The 23,566-nt window shown below is 39.3% G+C and overlaps 1 protein-coding gene across 3 annotated transcripts in view; it reads right to left on the reverse strand.

The window, feature by feature from the left end:
- The window catches only part of PDZRN4 (PDZ domain containing ring finger 4), a 401,102-nt gene that overhangs the window by 63,338 nt on the left and 314,198 nt on the right, over positions 1–23,566 (reverse strand). For all 3 annotated transcript variants that reach the window (XM_081587468.1, XM_081587469.1, XM_081587470.1), the window contains 2 exons: positions 10,582–10,838; positions 6,978–7,080 (listed from right to left, as the gene is read on the reverse strand). In XM_081587468.1, coding sequence (XP_081443594.1) covers positions 6,978–7,080; positions 10,582–10,838 — 360 coding nt within the window. The remainder of the gene's footprint in view (positions 1–6,977; positions 7,081–10,581; positions 10,839–23,566) is intronic.

Consider the following 23,566-nt stretch of genomic DNA (forward strand, 5'->3'; position numbering starts at 1 on the left):
GTGTATATATATGTATGTATATATATATACACACACACACATATATATGTATATGCATACAATAAACTATCATTCAGCCATGAGAAAGATGGAAATTCTTTCATTTGTGACATAGATAGATTTTGGTATTATGCTAAGTTAAAATAACTAGATAGAGAAAGATAAATATGCATGGTATCACTCATGTGGAATTGAAACAAAACAAAATAAAGTCAAACACAGAAATGGAGAGTAGAAAAAATGGTTGCCAGGGGCTAGGGGGTGAGGTAAATAGGGAGAGGTCAGTAAAACAGTACAAACTTATAAAGAAAAAAGAACAAATACCTATTAAAAAGGAAGAGGATATCTGTTATAATTGCATGGTGGTCTCAAGCTCCTTTCCAATTCCCTCGTACAAAAGGTGGAAAGGGACTGCACTGCTCAAATGTTGGTTCATGGAGAGAGCAATAAGAACCCTCTCATATTCCTTCGTCAAATATTGAGTACCGAATTTGAGACAGGTGATGTGAGGCAATGATGAACAGGCAGATAAGGCTTCTGCCCTCACAGCCTAGAAAGGAGACATATAGCTCTTACACATGCACAGTAGGTACGTTTTTCTGAAAGCTGGCTCACAAATCATGAACCTGCCCAAAAAGATATGATTAAAATATCACTAATGCTTATTCTCTTGTTAGCTATTGTTTTGAATGAACATGTCCTTGATTCAAAATTTTCTTTTCTTTAACTATGTAAGAGAGAGATTATAATTCTCACAAATATTCTGCATATATTCACAGGGATCCGGACCTAGGAAATAAATTTTGCAAAATGACACTTCTTAGAATAGCACAAAGGTTTACTTACGCTTTGCATAAGAATTGCTAAGAGGAAGCTAATTAATATGCTTAATAAGCTCTTTCTTGTTTATAGCCCAAGTTGGATTTTCAGTTAACATTATATAGAACTCTGACATATACTTGTCTTTCTCTCTTTACCACCTGTCCAAGCAAATTTCTAAACGCTCTTTCATAGTGATGACAATGTACACACAAGGGCAACTCTATGAGTACTTAGGCTGTTGGATATGTTTCTTCAGCTTGATTTTAGGGTGAGGAGTAACAATTTCAAGTAGCATTTCTTTTTTTTTTTTAATTTTATTTTATTTTTTAAAATAAATTTATTTATTTTAGTTGGGGGCTAATTACTTTACAATATTGTAGTAGTTTTTGCCATACATTGACATGAATCAGCCATGGGTTTACATGTGTTCCCCTTCCTGGACCCCCCTCCCACCTCCCTCCCCATCCCATCCCTCTGGGTCATCCCATTGCCCCAGCCCTGAGCATTTGTCTCATGCATCGAACATGGAATGGTGCATTTCTAAGTGAGGAAAATCACCAGTCTCAGAAATGTTGCTAAAATTACTTGCTTGTCATGTTTAACATGATATTTTATACTATCAAAATGTTGCACTTATTAATTTTCTGACGTTTCTCTCTCAACACTGAATTTTGAGAGTTGATTGCAAATGCTGCAGAAAATCCAACATCTTCTCTGCCCTCCTGCAATAGCAAACATATCTCTATTAGGAGTTGGACAAAAGAGCTCTATATTTCTGAAAGCCTTTCCCTTTAAATTATTTCTGGTAGAGGCTGGGTGTGAGATCTGCCTGTGACTTGCTAAAGGCTATTTGTGATTTATTTCAACCTTTAGCTGGCTCTATGAAAGAAAAAAATGGACAAAGTTGAAAACACAGAAAAAGAGTGCTTAATCCTCAGTGTTATTTCAGTGGAAGTCAGCACCCTGACTCTTATGAGGGCTGCATTGTGTAAATTTTTATATTTTTATTTTTTCCCTCAAAGTTAAAATTAAAATCCTTTATCATTTTTAATTAGAAAACAGTGCTATTGTTTTTGAAAAAGATCAAATTTCAAGCTGTGAGTCTTTTAATACAGACTGGTCTGCTGAGACTTTTCTGAAGCACTGAGGGGAAATTTAAAACCCAGTCAAATAATTTTCCTGGGCAAAGTGGTGATAGGTCATGGTGAGATATGGGTGTCATTAAAATTTCATAGAGGTCTCTATCACACCAGAGTTACCATAGCATTGACACATTGACTACAGTATCTCCAAAGAAGTGCTTGCTGTCTATCATGGCTCTGAGGGGAGCAGTTACCATCTTTCTATGCAGTAATCTGCATGTTAAAGAGTCCCTAAATACGTATTTACAAGCTATTCAAGTCTGTTTTGGTCTATTGGGTCAAAAATTCACACACTAAAATTCCCTAAATATGTATTCACAAGATAGATCAGCTTTGGTTCACTGAGTCGATAGTAAGTAGGCCATTTAAAAAGGTGCCTAAATATTAATAGTTGCATAGTTTGCTTTCAGCAAGTTCAGAAATGCAGTTCTGTACACTTTGTCTTTTAAGAGTAGATTTATTATGCTAGTTTCAGTGGATGCCAGAAGCTGTGTTTCACTCTGGCCTATGATATTTTGCTTTTAGAAAGTCAGAAGAAGAAAGCCCCCCAGAGCACAGACTATTAAAGCTACAAGACGAGTTATGGAAGCACGGACACACAGGCAGAGATTCAGGGCAGGGTGAGCGCTGCCCTTCCAGACCATATCTTACCACTGCCTCTGTCATCAGCCAGGTCCCAACGCCCCGTTTTCCTCCCACTGCTAGGCTGGAGACTACTTGCCCACCTTCAAGCTCATTCCAGCAGCAGAGGGATCCTGTGAGGACTGCAGAACCTGGCCCTGCTCTCCTCCAGCAACTTTGCATCTCATTATAAAAGCCAAAGGTCCCTCAAGATATGCACCTACTCATTCTGAGTTTGCCTCCTACTGCTGCCTGTCTGTCCCCCTTGCCTGGACCCCAGAGCACACTTGCCTCTGCTGTACCTGGGCACATCCCGGAGTGGTCCTGCTTTCAGCCCTTTGTATCCAGGCTTACCCTCTGCTCTATCTGGAAGCCTGCTCTCTCAGAATCCCCACGGCTAGTTCTCTTCAGGTCTCTTAAGAGAGCAGCCCTCCCTGACCACCTGTATAAGAGAGCAACACCTCATCCCAACACCACGCATTTCCTTCCTCTGTTATCCACACTGCTTGTTCTCCACTAGGACTTAATCACCATCTGATATAATGCATCTTCACTTGTTTTCTGTCCATCTCTGTCTCCTAAAGGTTAAGCTCCACTGGAGTAGAGGCTTTATTAATCCTAAATAAAAACATAGACAAAAACCTTGCATCTTTTTTAATTGTTCATTAAATATTTATGGTACAACTGAACGAAAGCAGATGAAAAGGAGTCATATCTCAATTTTCCCAATTGCCTATCAATACGTTTTCAGTTTTAAGCTGAAGAGGAATGAGTATCTCTTTCTGAGATGAAGTCCTCTGTTTGGCCATTAGACCTCAGTTCAGTTCAGTCGCTCAGTCGTGTCCGACTCTTTGCAACCCCATGAATTGCAGCACGCCGGGCCTCCCTATCCATCACCAACTCCCGGAGTTTACCCAAACCCATGTCCATCAAGTCAGTGATGCCATCCAACCATCTCATCCTCTGTCGTCCCCTTCTCTTCCTGCCCCCAATCCTTCCCAGCATTAGGGCCTTTTCCAATGAGTCAACTCTTTGCATGAGGTGGCCAAAGTACTGGAGTTTCAGCTTCAACATCAGTCCTTCCAATGAACACCCAGGATTGATCTCCTTTAGGATGGATTGATTGGATCGCCTTGCAGTCCAAGGGACTCTCAAGAGTCTTCTCCAACACCACAGTTCAAAAGCATCAATTCTGCAGCGCTCAGCTTTCTTCACCGTCCAACTCTCACATCCATACATGACCACTGGAGAAACCATAGCCTTGACTAGATGGACTTTTGTTGGCAAAGTAATGTCTCTGCTTTTAAATATGCTATCTAGGTTGGCCATAACCTTCCTTCCAAGGAGTAAGTGTCTTTTAATTTCATGGCTGCAATCACCATCAGCAGTGATTTTGGAGACCCCAAAAATAAAGTCTGACACTGTTTCCACTGTTTCCCCATCTATTTCCCATGAAGTGATAGGATCAGATGCCATGATCCTAGTTTTCTGAACGTTGAGCTTTAAGCCAAGTTTTTCACTCTCCTCTTTCACTTTCATCAAGAGGCTCTTTAGTTCTTTTTCACTTTCTGCCATAAGGGTGGTGTCATCTTCATTTCTGAGGTTATTGATATTTCTCCCGGCAATCTTGATTCCAGCTTGTGCTTCCTCCAGCCCAGCATTTCTCATGATGTACTCTGTATATAAGTTAAATAAGCAGGGTGACAATATACAGCCTTGACCGACTCCTTTTCTTATTTAGAACCAGTCTGTTGTTCCATGTCCAGTTCTAACTGTTGCTTCCTGACCTGCATACAGGTTTCTCAAGAGACAGGTCAGATGGTCTGGTATTCCCATCTCTTTCAGAATTTTCCACAGTTTATTGTGAATCCACACGGTCAAAGGCTTTGGCATAGTCAATAAAGCAGAAATAGATGATTTTCTGGAACTCTCTTGCTTTTTCGATGATCCAGTGGATATTGGCAATTTGATCTCTGGTTCCTCTGCCTTTTCTAAAACCAGCTTGAACATCTGGAAGTTCACGGTTCACGTATTGCTGAAGCCTGTCTTGGAGAATTTTGAGCATTACTTTACTAGCGTGTGAGATGAGTGCAATTGTGCGGTAGTTTGAGCATTCTTTGGCATTGCCTTTCTTTGGGATTGGGATGAAAACTGACCTTTTCCAGTCTTGTGACCACTGCTGAGTTTTCCAGATTTGCTGGTATATTGAGTGCAGCACTTTCACAGCATCATCTTTCAGGATTTGAAATAGCTCAACTGGAAATCCATCACCTCCACGGTTCCCGTAATACTCTCTGAGTGGCATAAAACTGGTGCTTCTCAAAGGACCATGGCATTCACTGCATCCCCCCAACTTCTGGTTTATAACAGAGTTCCTGGAAGAGCTGGGGTCATCTGAGCTAGTCACAGAAACACTTGACCAGTCTGCTTCTAAGTGTAATAGCGTGTAAAGGCAGCATTTCTAAATCTCCCCCCACTTAATGTGGTGAGCACAATCATCTCTGGTGATAGCAGTGGGCTCACTAGGTCTCACAGTCTCATCTGATACAATCAAGAGGGATGGTGTGTGACACTCTGCCACGTTAGTGTAACAGACTGAGGTGTACTGAGTAGCATCACTCTCTTCTAAAGTTGGTCCATTATCCTTGGGTCTTCTCCAGTGCCTCCACTCCCCCATTAGTCATGCAGATATTCTCAAATGTACCCTTCCTCATGACTGAAGCCTGCCACAGTAACTTATTCCTTATTTAAATTTCACAGGAACATTCTTTATTTCAATAACTCAGAAAGGTGCCTTCGGCAAGAGAATCACAGCTGACAGCCAAGTAATGACTAGGGTTCTGTGATTAGTTCAGATTACAGGCTACAGAAGACCTGTCTGAGCATTTACCACTGTCATCACACTGATGCTGGCTTCTATTAGGGGATGACATTGGTTGGAAAAGAGGATGTGGTTCATCTAGGGTAAGCACTAGAGAATTTGCCTGTATTGTAATAGTCAATGACATGCTAATTAATGAAAATAATTTTTACTGTGACTCTGCTTAGCCTAAGCAAGTCTCTCTCCCATACCCTTCCCTAGCACACAGATGTATTTTAATAAACCTTTAAGGCACAAACTAAATAAAAAGTTGAAGTGATCTAGATAATTCCATTCCCCAAACCCAAAGCAATTAATTAACGGAAAGAAAGACATCGTTTAATCTTCAATTATTTGGATAAGTGACTCAACTTTGTAATTTATTTTGCATGAATAGGCAAAACTTAATGGATATTTCAGTGTATACCAGTACTTAAGAGGATTTATAAAACTTTTCAATCAAATTAATGGAGAGGAGGAGATAAGCAATTAACATGAACAAAAATGACAAAACCATTTACTCAGATATTGGGTATCATTGCACACTCTTCCAAATTCTGGCTGAAACAAAATAATGATTTCTGTAATCCCCAGCAATGACTTTTGGAGGGAGATTTCAAATAAATGTCTATTTGCTTTAGGTGAGCTTCACTGAATCGGCCTTATTTAATTTCAGATCCTCCTAAGGGAAGAGATTTCAGGATTTCCTGGTTGTAAAATGGAAGAGAACATTTTGCTGAACTTGTATGACATCATCTAAAGCATTAAAAGGGCAGATAGTCATGACTTCTTTGCCTGTTTACCAAAGCTTGTTTATGTCCTCAGTCTACTTTATTTCTAAATGTCAGAGTAGTCTGAAACCTTTCAAAGATTTATAGACTGCAGAAACAGAGGAAATATTAGGATGAATCCTTTAACTTTTGTGAAAACTTTTTAAGTAATTAACAGACGGGCTTTTGAAATTATTTCATATCACAGTACACACACTCTAACATGTACTATGTGAAGGTTAAACATGGTTTAACAACAAAGGACATGACGTCATCTCTCTTTCTAGAAAGTCAGGGAAAATGTTCTTTAAAGTACTTGAGTCATAATAAAAAGAATATTGAATTTGTGAAGGGGAATATAAATAATATAAAATTTAGTTTATCAATTAAAATAAAAATACTACAGAATGAATGAAAATAGTAAACACAGTCTTGGTTTAAGTATAATTTCCTTTCCAAACTCTACTTGAAATTCTCTTATATTACAGAAAGAAGAAAAAAATGTAGCTTCCATAATACTATTTATACAAAGCAACAAAAATGTGAGCAAATTATTTTCAGGTTTGTATTATCAAAATGTTTTCCAATACACTTAAAATACTAGATACCAAATAGCTGAAACAAATATTTAAAAGCTCTTAGCTTAGATATATAATAGATAAAATATTTCTCATAGTAATAAATTAATTTTTTATTTGTTATGCAAAACCCCTCAACCATAACTTCATGGAGAAGTGTGAAGTGGTGTGAAAATGGTCTTACCTCATATTCAAAGTCCTCCATTCTGTCTGCATCAGCAGGCAAGCTGGAAAGATACTCATTGTCCTCATAAAATTCATGCTCCATCGGATGGAGAGAATGGCAGCTGTGGGGAATGTAGCAATATGATAGAAATGGATCAAAAGGGTTGTTCTCAAGATTAAAAAATGACATTAGAATTTCACTTTAGTTTTCTCTGCTCGCCAATAAGACCTATAGTGATCTAGCCTTTAAATGAACTACAGCTCAGAAAGAACAATTGCTTTTCTTTCTCCCCTTATATGAAATCCATCAATTTGATTTTCTGAAAGAATACCAAGATAATGGCTCATTGTCAGAGCTTCATTCTTTGAAGGGGCAGATGTGTGCTCTATCCTGGCAATGGTGCCATATTGATATTCTGGCTGCCTTCCATTCCATCCAGTGGACTTGTTCCATACATGGGTGTGTGGATTTTGAGACTGCAGTCTACCCAAAGATGGGTATTTTGTAACAAAGTACTACCGATTTCATAATTACAGCCTCAAACTGTTTCTGAAATCTGATGTTAAAAGCTCATACAGTCAGTCTTCTGAATGTATGGGTTCTGTATTTTTATTCAATTAACCATGGATCAAAAAATGAAATCTGAAGTTGGTTGAATCCTTGGATGCAGAATCCACAATTGTGGAAGTGAAGTGGGAATTGTATTTTTCCAGTCTGTAAATTGTACTCACATTGCCTCCATTTCTTGAGAGTTTCTTCCTCATTCTCCCTCATAACCCACAGACACAAACATTAAAGAATGTTCAGAGTGATAACTCACTGGAAACTCTTATAAACCATAGAGTTTCATAATCCCTTTAGAAAACATCTGGGGACAGAGAGAACTAATAACGTAAAGGAAATGAAGGGGTTCCAGGACACTGTGTATGACTTTTATGTATTCATTAATTTGGGGGAAATGTTTTAAATAATTCATAGAAGTGCTTTCAAATTACTATATGCCATGATGTATACATTATACAATATGAAAGCTGTGTGTGTGTGTGTGTGTGTGTGCGTGTGTGTGAGTGCTCTGTTGCTTGGTTGTGTCCTGCTTTTTGTAACAGTTTGGACTGTAGCCCACCAGGCTCCTCTGCCCATGGAATTTTCTAGGCAAGAATACTGGAATGAGGTGTCACTTCCTCATCCAAGGGATCTTCCCGACCCATGGATAGAACCCACATCTTTTGCGTCTCCTGCATTGGCAGGTGTATTCTTTACCATGGGCACCATCTGGGAAGCCCAATGTGAAAGCTAAGCCCAGTTTAGCAGCAAAGGGCATGAGGTTCTCTATGAGAATTTCTAAGTCAGTGAAAAAAGCCTATGTGAAATTAATCAAGTTGGCTTCAGGAAAGGCCTCTAAGCCCATTTTGAACATTATGACAAAAATGAACTTAGTAGTATAAATCAGTCCCCTTATCTATTAATAGCTGAAAGGCCAGAGAGATCCATCCTGGTACCTCACAGGATCAGTGTAAATACTCTACCGGCCTCTTCTTACTGTTCTCTAATTTGGGCCCAAATAGTAAAAGCAGTGCAGGCAGCATCTTGCTTGCTGGTCTAAGAGCTTAAACCTGAACTGGTGTTTGAGAAGGCCATTCCTGCTGCTTAAACATCATAACCTGCTGTTTGTAGCAGCTGATGTGTTTTCCTGGTCCTTGAATTATTAAAAAAGGAGGCCTGCTGTGAGGGACACCTTACTGATACTTTAGTAAGCATTTACTGAGTATCTACAAGATGCCAGACCCTATGCCAATTGCTGGAAAATGGTTGGGCACAAAATCCAATTCTTGTCCTATTAATTGGGTACAGCAGCAAAGTGGGGATTTTAATACCATGTGATAATTAAAGGGAAAATAGAGAAGCTATGAGAGCACCTACCCGTGGGGTCAAATGCCTTAGGTTCAGAAGCCTGACCCTATCACTTCCTTTTGTGTGAGCCTTGCCAAATTCCTTAACAATTTTTTCTTCATCTGTGACATGGGCATGGTAATAATATAACGTGCTCACTCAGGAGATTTTTATGAGGAATATTACCTAAAACATGTTAAGTTAGCTAATAAATGTTAACTATTATTCATTCAAGAAAGTCTTTATTGGATGGCTACTCTGCATCAGGCTGTACAAATGAATATTATTCATTCTTTTGTTTGTCTGTTTTTCATTCCCCCTCTAGAATATAAGCTCCAGGCGGTAGTGGCTTTGTTTTTGTTACCAGTTTTATGCCCAGTACCGAGTTCTAGTGCTTGACACAAGGGGCTACTTAATAGGTATGGGATACATGACTAGAACCATAGGTCAGACAGACAGAGGCCCTGCCCACCTAGAAACATAAGGTTTCAAGGGGTGGTGCACATGATGCACATTAAAATTGCTTAGGGAGCTTTCTGAAAAATTCAAATGCCTATATTTTGGCCTGAGGTAGGATTGATCTGGGCACTGCATTTATTCCGCTCTTCAAAGTTCCCAAGCGACTTTAATGCGCACATGTGAATCACTGAGACAGACTTAATAGAAGACACTAAAGGGCAGGCAGGTGTCATGACCAGGTCTACATTTTACTAAATGGAACACGGATTGCAGCAGGCAATGAAAATGCAGGCTACAGAGACTTCTGCTCTTATATAACAAGCTCTCAATCCTTTTTGAATATTTGCTTAAAAACTCACAGAACAAAATGTGTGGGGCCAAAGAAGGATGGGATGGGGAGGGAGGTGGGTGGGGGGTCCAGGAGGGGGAACACATGTAAACCCATGGCTGATTCATGTCAATGTATGGCAAAAACTATTGCAATGTTGTGAAGTGATTGGCCCCCAACTAAAATAAATAAATTTATTAAAAAAAAAAAAAATGTGTGGGGCCAAACAGACTTCCAAAACTGCACAGGTAGGGTTATTTGAGTAAAATATATATATATATATATATATATATATATATCTGTAACAGATATTTTACTCAGGTAAAAACTAGGAAGAAATATTCGTTTAATAGTTCTTTATTTCGTAGCTCTATATACTTCCTCTCAGACAGCCAGGACCTTTGGTTTACATCTCAATATATCGGGTAATTGCTTCCTGCAGAGAATTGCACCTTAATAAAGTGAATTTCCTAGCTTCTCCTTTAAAGAAGAGAAAAACAAAAGAGAGAACGAGAGAGAGGCAACCCACGAGAGAGAGGCAACCCACAAAGGAGAACAGAGTGCCAACATGCTGCTTCTAGGTCTGTCTTAATAAGGTTTTTGGCAACTTCAGTGAGAAAATCTATTTCCCTGACCAGTGCTTGTGAGCTGTGCGAGGTTTGTGATGACTGAAAATATGAAGGGGAACTAATCAGAGCCAGACTTTGTCACAGCATCTCAGCAAGTAGGATTCCTGAGCTGAAACAATCATGTGGGTCAGGAAAGGGAGGAGCAGGACAACTGAGAACTAATTGTATGGAGACACAGTCACAGATATTTTCCAAGCAGAACTGAGAGCTTGTCTCTGTAACTGTCAACTTGCTACAGTGCCTGATTCTTTCCAACATCTACTTTCGATGATAAATGACAACAAATAAGGCTCTAGCATAAATGTTGGAAAAATACCTGTCTGAGAGCAGAAATGGACAGATGTCGGGCACTGGAGGGGTAGGTGGCCTAAGTTTGGCCAGGGCCATTATATGTTCAAAGGTGATGTCCGTCTGAGTGCTGGCATTCATCAGTTGCACTTCTGGGGCTGTCCCATAGGCTGGTTTACTGAGAGGTGTTCGCCTTAGCACCTGGACCACAATAGGCTCCTTGGCATTTCGAAAAGCTTCCACTGCCTCTTCATGGGTAGCCTTTGAGAGATCCTTCCCATTGACCTGCAAAGATAAAAGGGCATTGCTCATCTCAGAGGAAAGAACAGAGAGACTGTCATGATAGATTAATAAAAGGTGGGCAAGGGAGGTTTAAACAAGCTCTGCTATGAATTTTGTGAAGGAATATTTAATCAGACATTGACATTTATTGAACTATTCACCAACAGGAGAAAGTGATGGAAACTAGGAAAACAGTTATTTCTTATATCTTTACAAAGCATACCATCAGAATTATTAGTAAAGATTTCAAACCTTAAGCAACACATAAACCTCAGAAAATGATTAAAATGATCAAAACCTTCAGCTAGGTAGAAATGGTAAGTATATCTTTTTAAAAAATGATCTATCTATCTTTTGGTGGAATTTTCAATATTTAATTAGTCTTGTGGTTGTTTGGTCTCTAAGCTGTGTCTGACTCTCGCAACCCTGTGGACGGTAGCCTGCCAGGCTCTTCCATCCATGGGATTTCCCAAGCAAGAATACCGGAGTGGGTTGCCATTTTCTTCTCCAGGGGATCGTCTGACCCGGGGATCGTCTGACCCAGGGATCGAACCCACGTCTGTTGCATTGGCAGGTGGATTCTTTACCACTGAGTCACCAGGGAAGCCCGTAATTAGTCTTACTGACTTGAAATATAATTTCTGTCAGATTTATTTTATATTCATCATTTTTATCCAAAACCACATTATTGCTCATGTGCATGTTATCCTAAGTCCTTGCCATTCACAGTGTGGTCTGTAGACCAGCAGCATAAGAGATTAGAAATGCAGAATCCCTGGCCATACCCCCGACCTGCTAAATGAGAACTGGCATTTGAATAAGATTCCAGCTGATTTACATGCACAAGAAAGGAGCACTGCTGTAAAACACCTCTGAGAGAGTATGCCATGTCCCTTTGCCTCCTCACCTGTTTTCATCTATACCAATTTATGACTCTCCAATGTAGCCTGGAAATAACAGAGGAAGAGGAGATGTTTGCCTTTTCTTTCCATCACTGCTTCTCAGTTGGGCCATTGGCATTTGGGAGATAAAAATTTTTCTTTTAGTGACACTCTCCCATGCCTGCTTTTTAAGGGCCAGTGATGTTTCCCCACCTTTGTGGCACCCAAAACATCCACAGACTTTTCTGATTACCCTCTTGAGAGGTAGTACAGAGACTGCTCTCAAATTGTCATCAATTTATTCCCCTAACGTGGGTTCTAATAACACAGCCTCTTAGTGGAAGTTGTGTTTTCATAAACAGCTATGGAATCCTAAAAGAAAGTCAAAGCTCCCACCCCAAATGAACCAATAATGTTGGCTTTTGCAAATAGGAAGAGATACTTGGGAGTACAGTACTGTGCTCAAAACCCCTGAAATTATACCATTTCTAGACAACTAAGCCACCCATCTGCTGGTGAGGCTCTAATAACTGCTATATACCAGCAAATCTTTAGAGATCCCTGGAAGCCTTCAAAAGACACAAAGGGAATCATTGAGTTGCAGCCAGGGAGTGACTGTGGACATTCAAATGAGCAAACCTTCTCTCCCTAAGTAGAGAAAGAATATGTGCATGCTCAGAGCAAATGTGGGACATTTTGGGGTAAATGATACAGTGCCTGGTGGAAATTGTCATGTCATGTAGAGATAGGCTTAATGACCTGGATGAGCTAATTTACTCAATTGACCCTGAAAGAGTTAATGTGCCTTCAGAAACTGAGCAATTGTTTCCTTACCAACACCATATGACCCAGTACAGTTCTTGAATAACTAGTAAGAAACTTCAGTTGGAGATTTGGGTGTTTACCTACCAATGTGCATAGTCATTAATTTTCTCCATGAACTAGAACATTACCACTGAGTTTTCACTGGTATAACTTTGGAATGGCTTGATGACTTTGGGCATATGGGGCAATGTGAACACAGTACATCTACTAACTGGAACTCATTCTTTTAGCACTTTCAGATGACAGGCACTCTGGAGAGGCCACTACTCCCGAAGACCTGTAGTCAGCAAATGGTAAGAGAAGTTCCAGGGCGGAAAATTACAAACTGAAATCTGGCTTCTTGTGTTGAAGAGCATCATCCTCTGTCTCATCTTATGGTCAGTGTTTATTAGCTCCAGAATTATGGAAGATGATTCAGTGGTAGATAGACTGTTCCATCATAATCTACATGGTATGGAAAAAGTGCCCTTTTATCCACACATTTCCTACTTCATGGTGTCTCTTCAACTGAGTGAATACTCATTTGTGCAAGATTTCATACCTTTACCTCTCTGAAAAGAACTCTTGGTCATAATCTATTATCAGCTATTTAAAACCTACTGGAACAGTGTCAATAATGCTATCTTTTCCCATAAGCATTGTATCCAGAGTAACTCCTAACAATGGCATAATGAAAGTGTTCTTTTTGAAGGAACTTTAAACATTATCTGAAGGTAAATGGAAAATAATTTGTGGTCATGGTTTCTTTCAGTCATACATGAAATCCTGCGTGTGTGTGTGCTAAGTCATTTCAGTTGTGTCCAACTCTTTGCAACTCTATGGACCATAGCCTGCCAGGTTCCTCTGTCCATGGGATTCTCCAGGCAAGAATACCCGTGTGGGTTGCTATGCCCTCCTCCAGAGGATCTTCCTAACGCAGGGATTGAACCCTCATCCCTTATGTCTCCTGCATTGGCAGTAGGTTCTTTGCCACTAGCACCACCTGGGAAGCCCACATGAAATCCTACTAATGCATAAATTGTATGTCATTAAATAGTGAAGAAATGCCATTATTCTATTTCTTCCCCAAGGTGGCTCAGTACCCTGCCTACAATCTAGTCTTGAGACTCCTTGTTTCTTACTTGCTTTAGTGATCTTCAAAGAAAGAATAATTTTTAAAAAGTCAGTTCCTTAATGATAATGATTATTTATCTTATGCTCCTATAAGTGAAGTAAGATCATTTTTGCAAAGTTCAGAAAAGTATAAAAAAATTTGCAGAAACAAAAAATTACTGGAGAGTATTTTAGTCTGTGAAATTATTAGTTCTTATCGTAATACTTAGTATATGCAGACAATATTAGCATTCATACAGCAAGATCAATAGCTATTGATTCTAAGACCTGTACATTCATTCATTTACAACCATGGCATTTATACACAAAATTAATTTTTTGCTTTAAGGACAATTGAATACAATCTTAAAAAAGGACAGTCAATATAATCTCAAATATCTTACTTCCCTACTGGGAATGCTCTTTTCTTCTAGTTATCATGCAGCTGACCCCTATTTTCATAAGCTATTTAATATCTCTCAAAGTAAAGAAGTCTATGACCTTTAAAGGCTCAGTATACTGCCCCATGTGATCCCTTAGAAAATGTAAGTGCTGATGATACAAAACACTCTTTTTTTCACTTCACTTGAAGTTCATCAACATACTGTTAGCCTACCAAAAGGTCATCATAAGTTATGCCTTTCACAATAGAAAAAAGAAGAGTTTAATTGGGATTTTCTGGCAATTGCTTTACTCAGTTATCATTAGTTACAGCTAGGGAGAAGAATAATTTTGAAAGAATATCTGAAATTTTAATCCTATAGAAAGTTTTGAAGTAAATTAACAAATAAATTAATGGCAAAACTGTGTTTTCCATGTGGTTAGATCCTAAACCAACAATATAATTGGTATTTCATAGTGCCATATTGTTATCCTTTTATTTCTTTTCCATCATATTCTTTCCTTCCCTCCCTCCCTCCCTTCACTATTCCTTCCCTCTTCCTCTCTCTCTACCTCAATCTTTTCGAGATTTTGGTTTTGTATGGACAATATATGTGAAATGAAATTGGAGAAGGAAAAGTCAGCTATTAATGACATTCCAGTTAATATAGGTAGTTAAGAGTGCTGATCCAAACTGTTCTAGGTTCCTAATCAATGGAAGGAAGCAAAAGTGCTAGAAGTTCATTTTCAGGAGGAAAAACTGGGTGAAGAGTGTTAGGAGCAAAATTGATGGGAGGAAAGATAATTTGAAAATTAAGATATATCCATGTATTACAAGGTGTGGGTTTGAAGTGTACATGCAGAAGGATGATGATTTGATTTAAGCATGATGTAGAGAAAGAGACCTTTTTCTAAAGTGGTTGTTAATGAAATGAGTGAGAGGTTAGAGTGTCCTAATAAACATGAGAAGTATATGAGGTAATTCCCTATATTACTATAACATCTGGCTTTTTGATAACTGTGGACAAAACTGATTTGTTTCTAAAGCTACCTAGCAACTAGAGTAAAACTGAAAAGGGCTTTGACAAGAAGCTCTTTGATAAGAAGCTCACAGCCCCAGAGTGGAGCAACTGGACTCTGAAATGGTGATTAAGTCACCTGATTTGAGATAAACGAGAAACCAGGCACAATATTGATAAAAAAGATTATCAGAATTGGTAACAGCATAAAAGAGGAAAGGAAGATGTTAATGATAGGAGTTCTGGGAGAAACAGAGATGTGGTTATCCTCAAGAAGAAAAATAGATTTGGGATTGGAAGCAAGTGTAAAGAAGAGCCTTAATCATGCCAAACTTGAAACAGTTCTACCGGATGTTAAGTGACTAAAAGAAATCCTAACCATGGGAAACCCTTTCCTGCACTTACTTTATCAATTTAGTTGATACATTGAAAATATATACACATTTTTACAAATATGAAAAACTAAATGTCTTGCTTCGAAAAAATTATTTTCCATTATATTGATAGAGGGAAGTGAATAGGAGACAAGTAGTCACTTCTCAGCAAGCAATGCAAAAGAAGTGAGAATCCATTTGTTGTGGCAGATGGGCTAATTAATCCATAAGCAACTTGTGAATGTTAAGTAAAGAATATAGCTTTTCATATGTAAACAAAATCACGCTATCATTTTGTGAAGCTTCTGTTTAACTAAAAATCAATCTACTCTTTTGGATAAACTGCAAAACCTGGGCCACTTGTCAACACCTCCCTAGAGTGACCGGTGGCCTCAGCTTGTATGTGAGCTCTTCTGCTTTGATTATTCCTCCAAATCCAGCCACATGCACAATTTTCTGGAGTGTCAGAAAACAAACAGGCTTTTCTTTTTTTCCAAAGGGCAAACAAGGGCATGAATGACCAAATCACCCTGGTGTGATTTCATTTCCAAGGTCAGCTGTTTAGGATGATGAGGGTTTCCAAACCTCTGTGCCTCTCACAGAAACTAAGGGCTTTTAAGTATCTCTGCCTTTCATGAGATTACACATATAAGAATACTCAGTAGAAGAGGTGCAGAATACCAAAGATTATGTACAATTTCAAGTGGAGAATAAGCAAGCATAAAACACTTAAATACTGTTTTTTAATGTTTATAAAATTTAATTTATTTTTTTCATTCATTTATTTTCAGCATTATGGAGATACAGATAACAACATTGTAAGATATTTAACATGTACATGATAGTGATTTTATATATGTATGTATTGTGAAAGGATTCCAAATAGCTAATTAACACATTTATCTCTTCAATTAATTAATTATGTTTTATTTAGCTGAGAACATTTGTGTTCTATTTGCTTAGAAAGTTTCAATTATATAATACAGTGTTGTTATCAACTACAGTCACTATTTTTACTTTAGATCCTCAGACCTGAGTGTTGTAATTCTGGTTGGGCATGACAGTTTACAAGAACTCTCACCCTCACGAATAACTATGAAATTAATTTTGATTAGAATCCCCATGTGATTGCTGATGAAATTCTCTGATAATTATGCTGCTGCTGCTGCTGCTGCTAAGTTGCTTCAGTCGTGTCTGACTCTGTGCGACCCCATAGACGGCAGCCCACCAGGCTCCCCCATCCCTGGGATTCTCCAGGCAAGAACATTGGGGGGGTTGCCATTTCCTTCTCCAATGTGTGAAAGTGAAAAGTGAAAGTGAAGTCGCTCAGTCGTATCCGACTCTTAGCGACCCCATGGACTGCAGCCTACCAGGCTCCTCCGTCCATGGGATTTTCCAGGCAAGAGTACCGGTAGATGGACATCTGTTATGTAAATTGAGGACAGTATAGCATAAGAAATATTTATAGCAAAAAGGACTCACAGAAAAGGAATTGTGCAACATGTTATGAAGAAAATCTTGTGAGATTGACTAAATTTAATTTTGAAACATTAAAAAAATATTGTTAATGAACAAAACATTGGTAGGCCTGTGATAATCATATTTTAGAAAGTGAGAACGTAAAAAATGTTATGTTGCATTAAATCAAAAGTCTGTGTAGTTCAATGTTCTTTTGACAGTGCTGTTGTCAGATTTTGGGAAGAGAATATGGCAATTATCACACAGGTTCTAATGAGCAGACTTATTCAGAAGTGATCCTGGGGCTCCTTCTGTCTTGCCTGGACTGCAGGGTGGTAGCTTCATTTTCCTGGTGTGTGAGGTCTTGCAGCTTCCCTTGAGCTCCAAAGGTTCCCCAGTGCTGGGTAGCTGGCTTTCTCAGAAAATGGAGATTACTGACTTCTAACTCAGACAGCCTAAATCTCCTGTGTTTCCCTCCTGACAATATGACCCTAAGACAGCAACAGCAGGGTGGGGTCTCTCCACTGGAAAACAGACCCACTGTATGTCCAAGAGTTCCAGGTCCCCATGTGCTGCTGACTCCTGACTTGTATGTTTTCCCAACAGAGACTGAGTTGTGCTTTCTGTGCTATGCTTTGTCACATAGTCGTGTCTGACTCTTTGCCGCCCCATGGACTGCGGTCCACCAGGCTTCTCGGTCCTTGGGGATTCTCCAGGCAGGAATAGTAGAGTGGGTTGCCATGCCTTCCACCAGGGGATCATCCCAACCTAGGGATCATACCCAGGTTTCCTGCATTGCAGGTGAATTCTTTACTGACTGAGCTACCAGGTAATCAATAGAGACTGTAGTCTAACCTATAACTTGCGACAGTGCAGAATTTACCCTATCAACCCTGTGTGACACACATTTACAACATAAAACTGAGTTTATTCAAAATGCTTATACATGTAACATTATGAATTGCAGACTCTCATTAACCCAAGGAGATATTTTAAATGCCTAATAATACATTTAGTTAACTGATTGTGACCCTGAGGTCACTACTACAGGATGCTGTTTCTCAGCTCCATTCACAATACATTTTGATGACAAAGTGTTCCCAAATGCAAGCAAGACTCATCTCCAACTTTTCTTATTAAGATGTTGTAGACCCAGGACTTCCCTAGTGGTGCACTGGATGGAAATCTGCCTGCCAATGCAGGGGACATGGATTCGATCCCTGGTCCGGGAATATCCCACATGCTGTGCAGCAACTAAAGCCCCTGCACCACAACCACTGAGTTGATGCTCTAGAGATCGTGAGCAGCAACTACTGAAGCATTTGCACCTGCAGTCTGTGCTCCTCAACAAGAGAAGTCACCGCAATGAGAAGCTGGTGCACAGCAAGGAGGAGTAGCACCTGCTTGCTACAACTTGAGAAAGCGCTCACACAGCAGTGAAGACCCAGCACAACCAAAAACAAATTTTTAAAAAAGTTATAGGCCCATCATTTACGGATTTTTTTCAGAGCTGTTCTTGAACCAATTACTTTTGGTGATAGGAAATCTTGGGGATGTATTTTTAATAATTGCCTTTCCCCCTATTATCTTTTCTCTGTCTTAATTTTTGTATTCCGTCTTTGGTATTTTCTGTTTCTTTCTTTCTTTTCATTGCCACACTTTTCTTCCATGCTTTCCCATTTGGCTGGGGTTTAGCAAATTTGAAGAGTGGTTATCTACGTAAATTATTTTAATTATTAAAGGAACAGGTTATGATAGTTTTGATTCTTACTGAGGGAAGTAAAATGTATGCAACATAGCTTTATTTCCCTCATTATAAATAAATTTATCTTCCCTCTCCTTAATGAAAGAAATGGAAACTCCTCCTCTTTGGCACATGAGCTGGTGTTTCTTAGTTTGTCCCTGAGATCCACAGTATACTCTTTTTTACCCAGCTCTGTATATGCTGGGATGCTGCCAACTGTATTCCATGTCACTGGGCTCCCTTGCTTTACGTCTTTTGCTTGCTTTGGCCAACGGTAAGAGAGCTAATGTTGTGTCTTTATCCAGGCCCTCCCTTCCTGGCTTTTGGGATGCTAGCTCTGGCCAGGGCTAGTTCACACCCTGGCTTACCTTCCTCCTTCAGGTCTGTGAGTAGTAAGGGTTTCTCTTTCTATTGCTGCTCTTGTGTTCATTCCCTTAACTCTGCTCATACCTCTGTAAGTGTTCCTTCATTCAACTTTTTTCAGTGAAACCCTTTGAGTGTGCTCTCTGTTTTCTTCTTATTAATATAACTAGGCACGGAACTCCTCTGATTTAAAATAAAATAAAATAATGGTTGAAGAGGTGGGATGGGGAGGGAGATGGGAGGAAGTTTCAAAAGGGAGGGGATATATGTATACTTATGGCTGATTCATGTTGAGGTTTGACAGAAAACAGCAAAATTCTGTGACGCAATTATCTTCAATAAAACATAAATTAATGAAAAAAAGCTAAAACTTACCACCTTGGCCCACTATTGGTGATATTAATCTTTATGACTTGATGAGGGAGGGAGTGAGAGCACTCGAGAGATGGGGTGGGGAAGAGAGGAGAGACAGAGAATGAATCTAAAGCACATGTAAAATGTTAATGTTAAAGATGTTAAATGTTTATTAAAAATGTTAAATAAAATTCTAGATGTATGGTATTTGAGAATTTCTTGTACTATTCTTATAACTTTTTGATGAGTCTGAAATTATGTCAAAATAAAATGTCTCAAGATACTGTTATATTTGTTATTAGCTACAAATGCACTTATGCTATAATCATTTAGAGTTAGCAAATAATTACAAGCAATTGATGAATTACAAGCTCCCTACAGAGTTTGTTTCTGTATCTGCATATCTTTAAGAGGAACAAATGCTTAGTCTGAACTGAATGTCTTTTTTCTTGTGCACATACCACACACACACACACACACACACACACACACACACACACACACACACACACACACACATCCCTACAGCAAAAAACACAGATTACTATTACCAACTTTATCATTGTCATAACAATTCATCTACTGAGTATCACCTGAAATCCTGTTCTCCTCCAAGCTGAGCTATTTAAAAAGACAGATGACTGCCTTCTGGCTAATTGTAGGAGTTCTTTCATTACTATAAAAGACTTTTTATATCTCAAGTGACTCTATAAACAGTGAATAATGACTTGAAGTCTTTGGAGAAGAGTCCACTGATGAAATGGTAGGATAACAACTACTTATTGACCTTTTATTTCCTAAGATAAAACTAAGCTGATGTAGTTGATTATTAATAAATCTATTCATTGAGTTTTGACACGTCAGATCCAAATATGTTAAACTTCAGAGAAATTCTGATGGAGACATAAAATTTCCTGCAGCAGGCCTAAGGGTGTAAAGACATAAGGCATACATAGGGCAAATGCTGTTAAAATGAACCCAAACCGTTTTGTTGGAAACAAACTTCATTGTAATTAAATGATCCAGATTTTCTTTAAAAATTACTATAAACAGCATAAGCAACTGAGGATTTGGACAGAGCTATACATTTTTCATACACACTGAACAAGCGGAAATGTGCTCTCAACCCTTGGACAAGATCTCGTAGTGCCATTTTCATGATGAGAACATATATGGATATTAAGAACATAACTTTGGGTCTCAGCCAAAGTTGAGCATGACATAGTTTCATAGTTGAGCATGACTAGCATAGTGTCATAGAAGTGTTAAAAATAACTATCTGTTAAATTAAAGGAATACTAGTGTTCCACATAGTTACTAATGAGGGACAAGATAGTGACTTATTTGTAATAGGACACTGATGACAACATCAAGGATGCTGAGGACATCTTCACCAGAAGTCCACTGTCCCCTATCTACAAGCATATCAAAATATGCTTAGCTGTTTAAATGCTTCTGTGCAACAAACACTGAATGACAAGAAGCTCCCTGTTGTGTCTAGTACTGTAGTTTAAGGGCCCCCAAATGTGTTTGGCACCTACTTGACACTCAATAAATATGTTAAATAATTTTTTATGTATTTATCAGGATACATGTTAAAACAACCCGGAGAAGGAAATGGCAACCCACTCCAGTATTCTTGCCTGGAGAATCCCATGGACAGAGGAGACTGGCAGGCTACAGCCCACGGGGTCACAAGAATCAGACACAACTGAGTGACTAAACCACCACCACCATGTTAAAACAAATGTGATTGGGTTTGTCACCAAAGTTACCTGTGATTATGTGCAAACTGCATGCCTTTCATTGCCTAGCTCTGTTTTGTAGCCCAGTTATCCATATTATTCCTTTTCCTTAAACCTACCATAAAAATGGATTTGAGTGGCAAAGAAAAGGCATTAATTGCTCTGCTCGAGAGCCCCGCCCACCATTCAGTGTTTTAGCAGAAAGAACAAGGATGTGGGAGTCTTTCAGGACTGGGATCTATACACAGTTCTCAATATCAGTTGTGGGACTTTCAGTTATCTAAATTCTCTGAGACTCAGTTAATTAATCTGGAACAGGAGATAGTAACACCCACTCACAGAACTATGGACAGGATCACACAAATAATACAGCTAAGGCAGCTGACATGCTATGAAGTTGACTCATGCTCCCTTGATTCCCTCCCTTCCTTCCGGGGGAACTCTTGAGTGACAGAGACCAGGTGATTCTCTGGGGATACAAGAAAATACCTGTGCTTACAGTCCTGGCAGCAACAACGACAATACCAGTTAGCACTGTGTGAGCATTTTTCACAAAATGCCAGAAGCTGAGCCAAGCCCTTGGCCTCTGTTAGCTCAGTCATATCCAAGAACAATCATGTGAGGTAAGAATTTTATCCCCATTTGAAAGCTGTGGAAGCCGAGGATCAGAAGGCATAAGGACAAGCACCTGCTCTCACAATCTGCTAGGGGAAAACAACAGCTACATCTATAATTGTAAGCAAACTTGTAAAGAGCTGAAATAAAGGTGCTAGTAGAGTTCTATGGAAGCATCAGGGGCCAAACATATCTGGCAGTGTTGTGATTTGACTCCAGGACTTGACATTTGAGGCGGTCTTAAAGATGTAGAGTTTCATTAGCAGCAAAGATGGGAGTAAGGAAGAGAATCCTAGGGCAAAGGAACAAAAGAGCAAAATTTCTGGGAATCAGTAGGAGATCTGGTGTAACAGAGTACAGAGGGATTTGAGTAAGTACAGAAAAAAGAGGCTGGAAAGGGGGCTTTCACATTATTCCAGTGTATTCAATGGGCCGTGGCAAGGTATTTGTTTTAAACACCTTGCATCTGAAATATAGCATGGTTTCATTTAGGTTTTCAAGATAACTCCAAAGTCTGTGGTGAGAAGTAACTAAAGCAGGGAACGCATTAACGAAGATCAGTTCAGTTCAGTCGCTCAGTCATGTCCGACTCTTTGCGACCCCATGGACTGCAGCACGCCAGGCCTCCCTGTCCATCACCAACTCACGGTGTTTATTCAAATTCATGTCCATAGAGTCAGTGATGCCATCCAACCATCTCATCCTCTGTTGTCCCATTCTCTTCCCACCTTCAATCTTTCCCAGCATCAGGGTCTTTTCAAATGAGTCAGTTCTTCGCATCAGGTGGCCAAATATTGGAATTTCAGTTTCAACATCAGTGCTTCCAATGAATATTAAGGACTGATTTCCTTTAGGATGGACTGGTTGGATCTCCTTACAGTCCAAGGGACACTCAAAAGTCTTTTCCAACACTACAGTTCAAAAGCATCAATTCTTGGGTTCTCAGCTTTCTTTATAGTCCAACTCTCACATCCATATATGGCCACTGGAAAAACCATAGCCTTGACTAGATGGACCTTTGTTGGCAAAGTCATGTCTCTGCTTTTTAATATGCTATCTAGGTTGGTCATAACTTTCCTTCCAAGGAGTAAGCATCTTTTAATTTCATGACTGCAATCACCATCTGCAGTGATTTTGGAGCGCAAAATATCAAGTCAGCCACTGTTTCCACTGTTTCCCCATCTATTTGCCATGAACTGAGGGTACCGGATGCCATGATCTTAGTTTTCTGAATGTTGAGCTTTAAGCCAACTTTTTCACTCTCCTCTTTCACTTTCATCAAGAGGCTCTTTTGTTCTTCTTCACTTTCTGCCATAAGGGTGGTGTCATCTGCATATCTGAGGTTATTGATATTTCTTCTGGCAATCTTGATTCCAGCTTGTGCTTCTTCCAGCCCAGCGTTTCTCATGATGTACTCTGCATATAAGTTAAATAAGCAGGGTGACAATATACAGCCTTGATGTACTCCTTCCCTATTTGGAACCAGTCTGTTGTTCCATGTCCAGTTCTAAGTGTTGCTTCCTGACCTGCAAACAGGTTTCTCAAGAGGCAGGTCGGGTGGTCTGGTATTCCCATCTCTTTCAGAAATTTCCACAGTTGATTGTGAGCCACACAGTCAAAGGCTTTGGCATAATCAATAAAGCAGAAATAGATGTTTTTCTGGAACTCTCTTGCTTTTTCAATGATCCAGCGGATGTTGGCAATTTGATCTCTGGTTCCTCTGCCTTTTCTAAAACCAGCTTGAACATCTGGAAGTTCATGGTTCACGTATTGCTGAAGCCTGGCTTAGGGAATTTTGAGCATTACTTTACTAGTGTGTGAGATGAGTGCAATTGTGCAGTAGTTTGAGCATTCTTTGACATTGCCTTTATTTGAGATAG

This window comes from Giraffa tippelskirchi, chromosome 4 (assembly GCF_054371585.1).
Source record: "Giraffa tippelskirchi isolate mGirTip1 chromosome 4, T2T-mGirTip1v1.2.pri, whole genome shotgun sequence".
Lineage (NCBI taxonomy): Eukaryota > Metazoa > Chordata > Mammalia > Artiodactyla > Giraffidae > Giraffa > Giraffa tippelskirchi.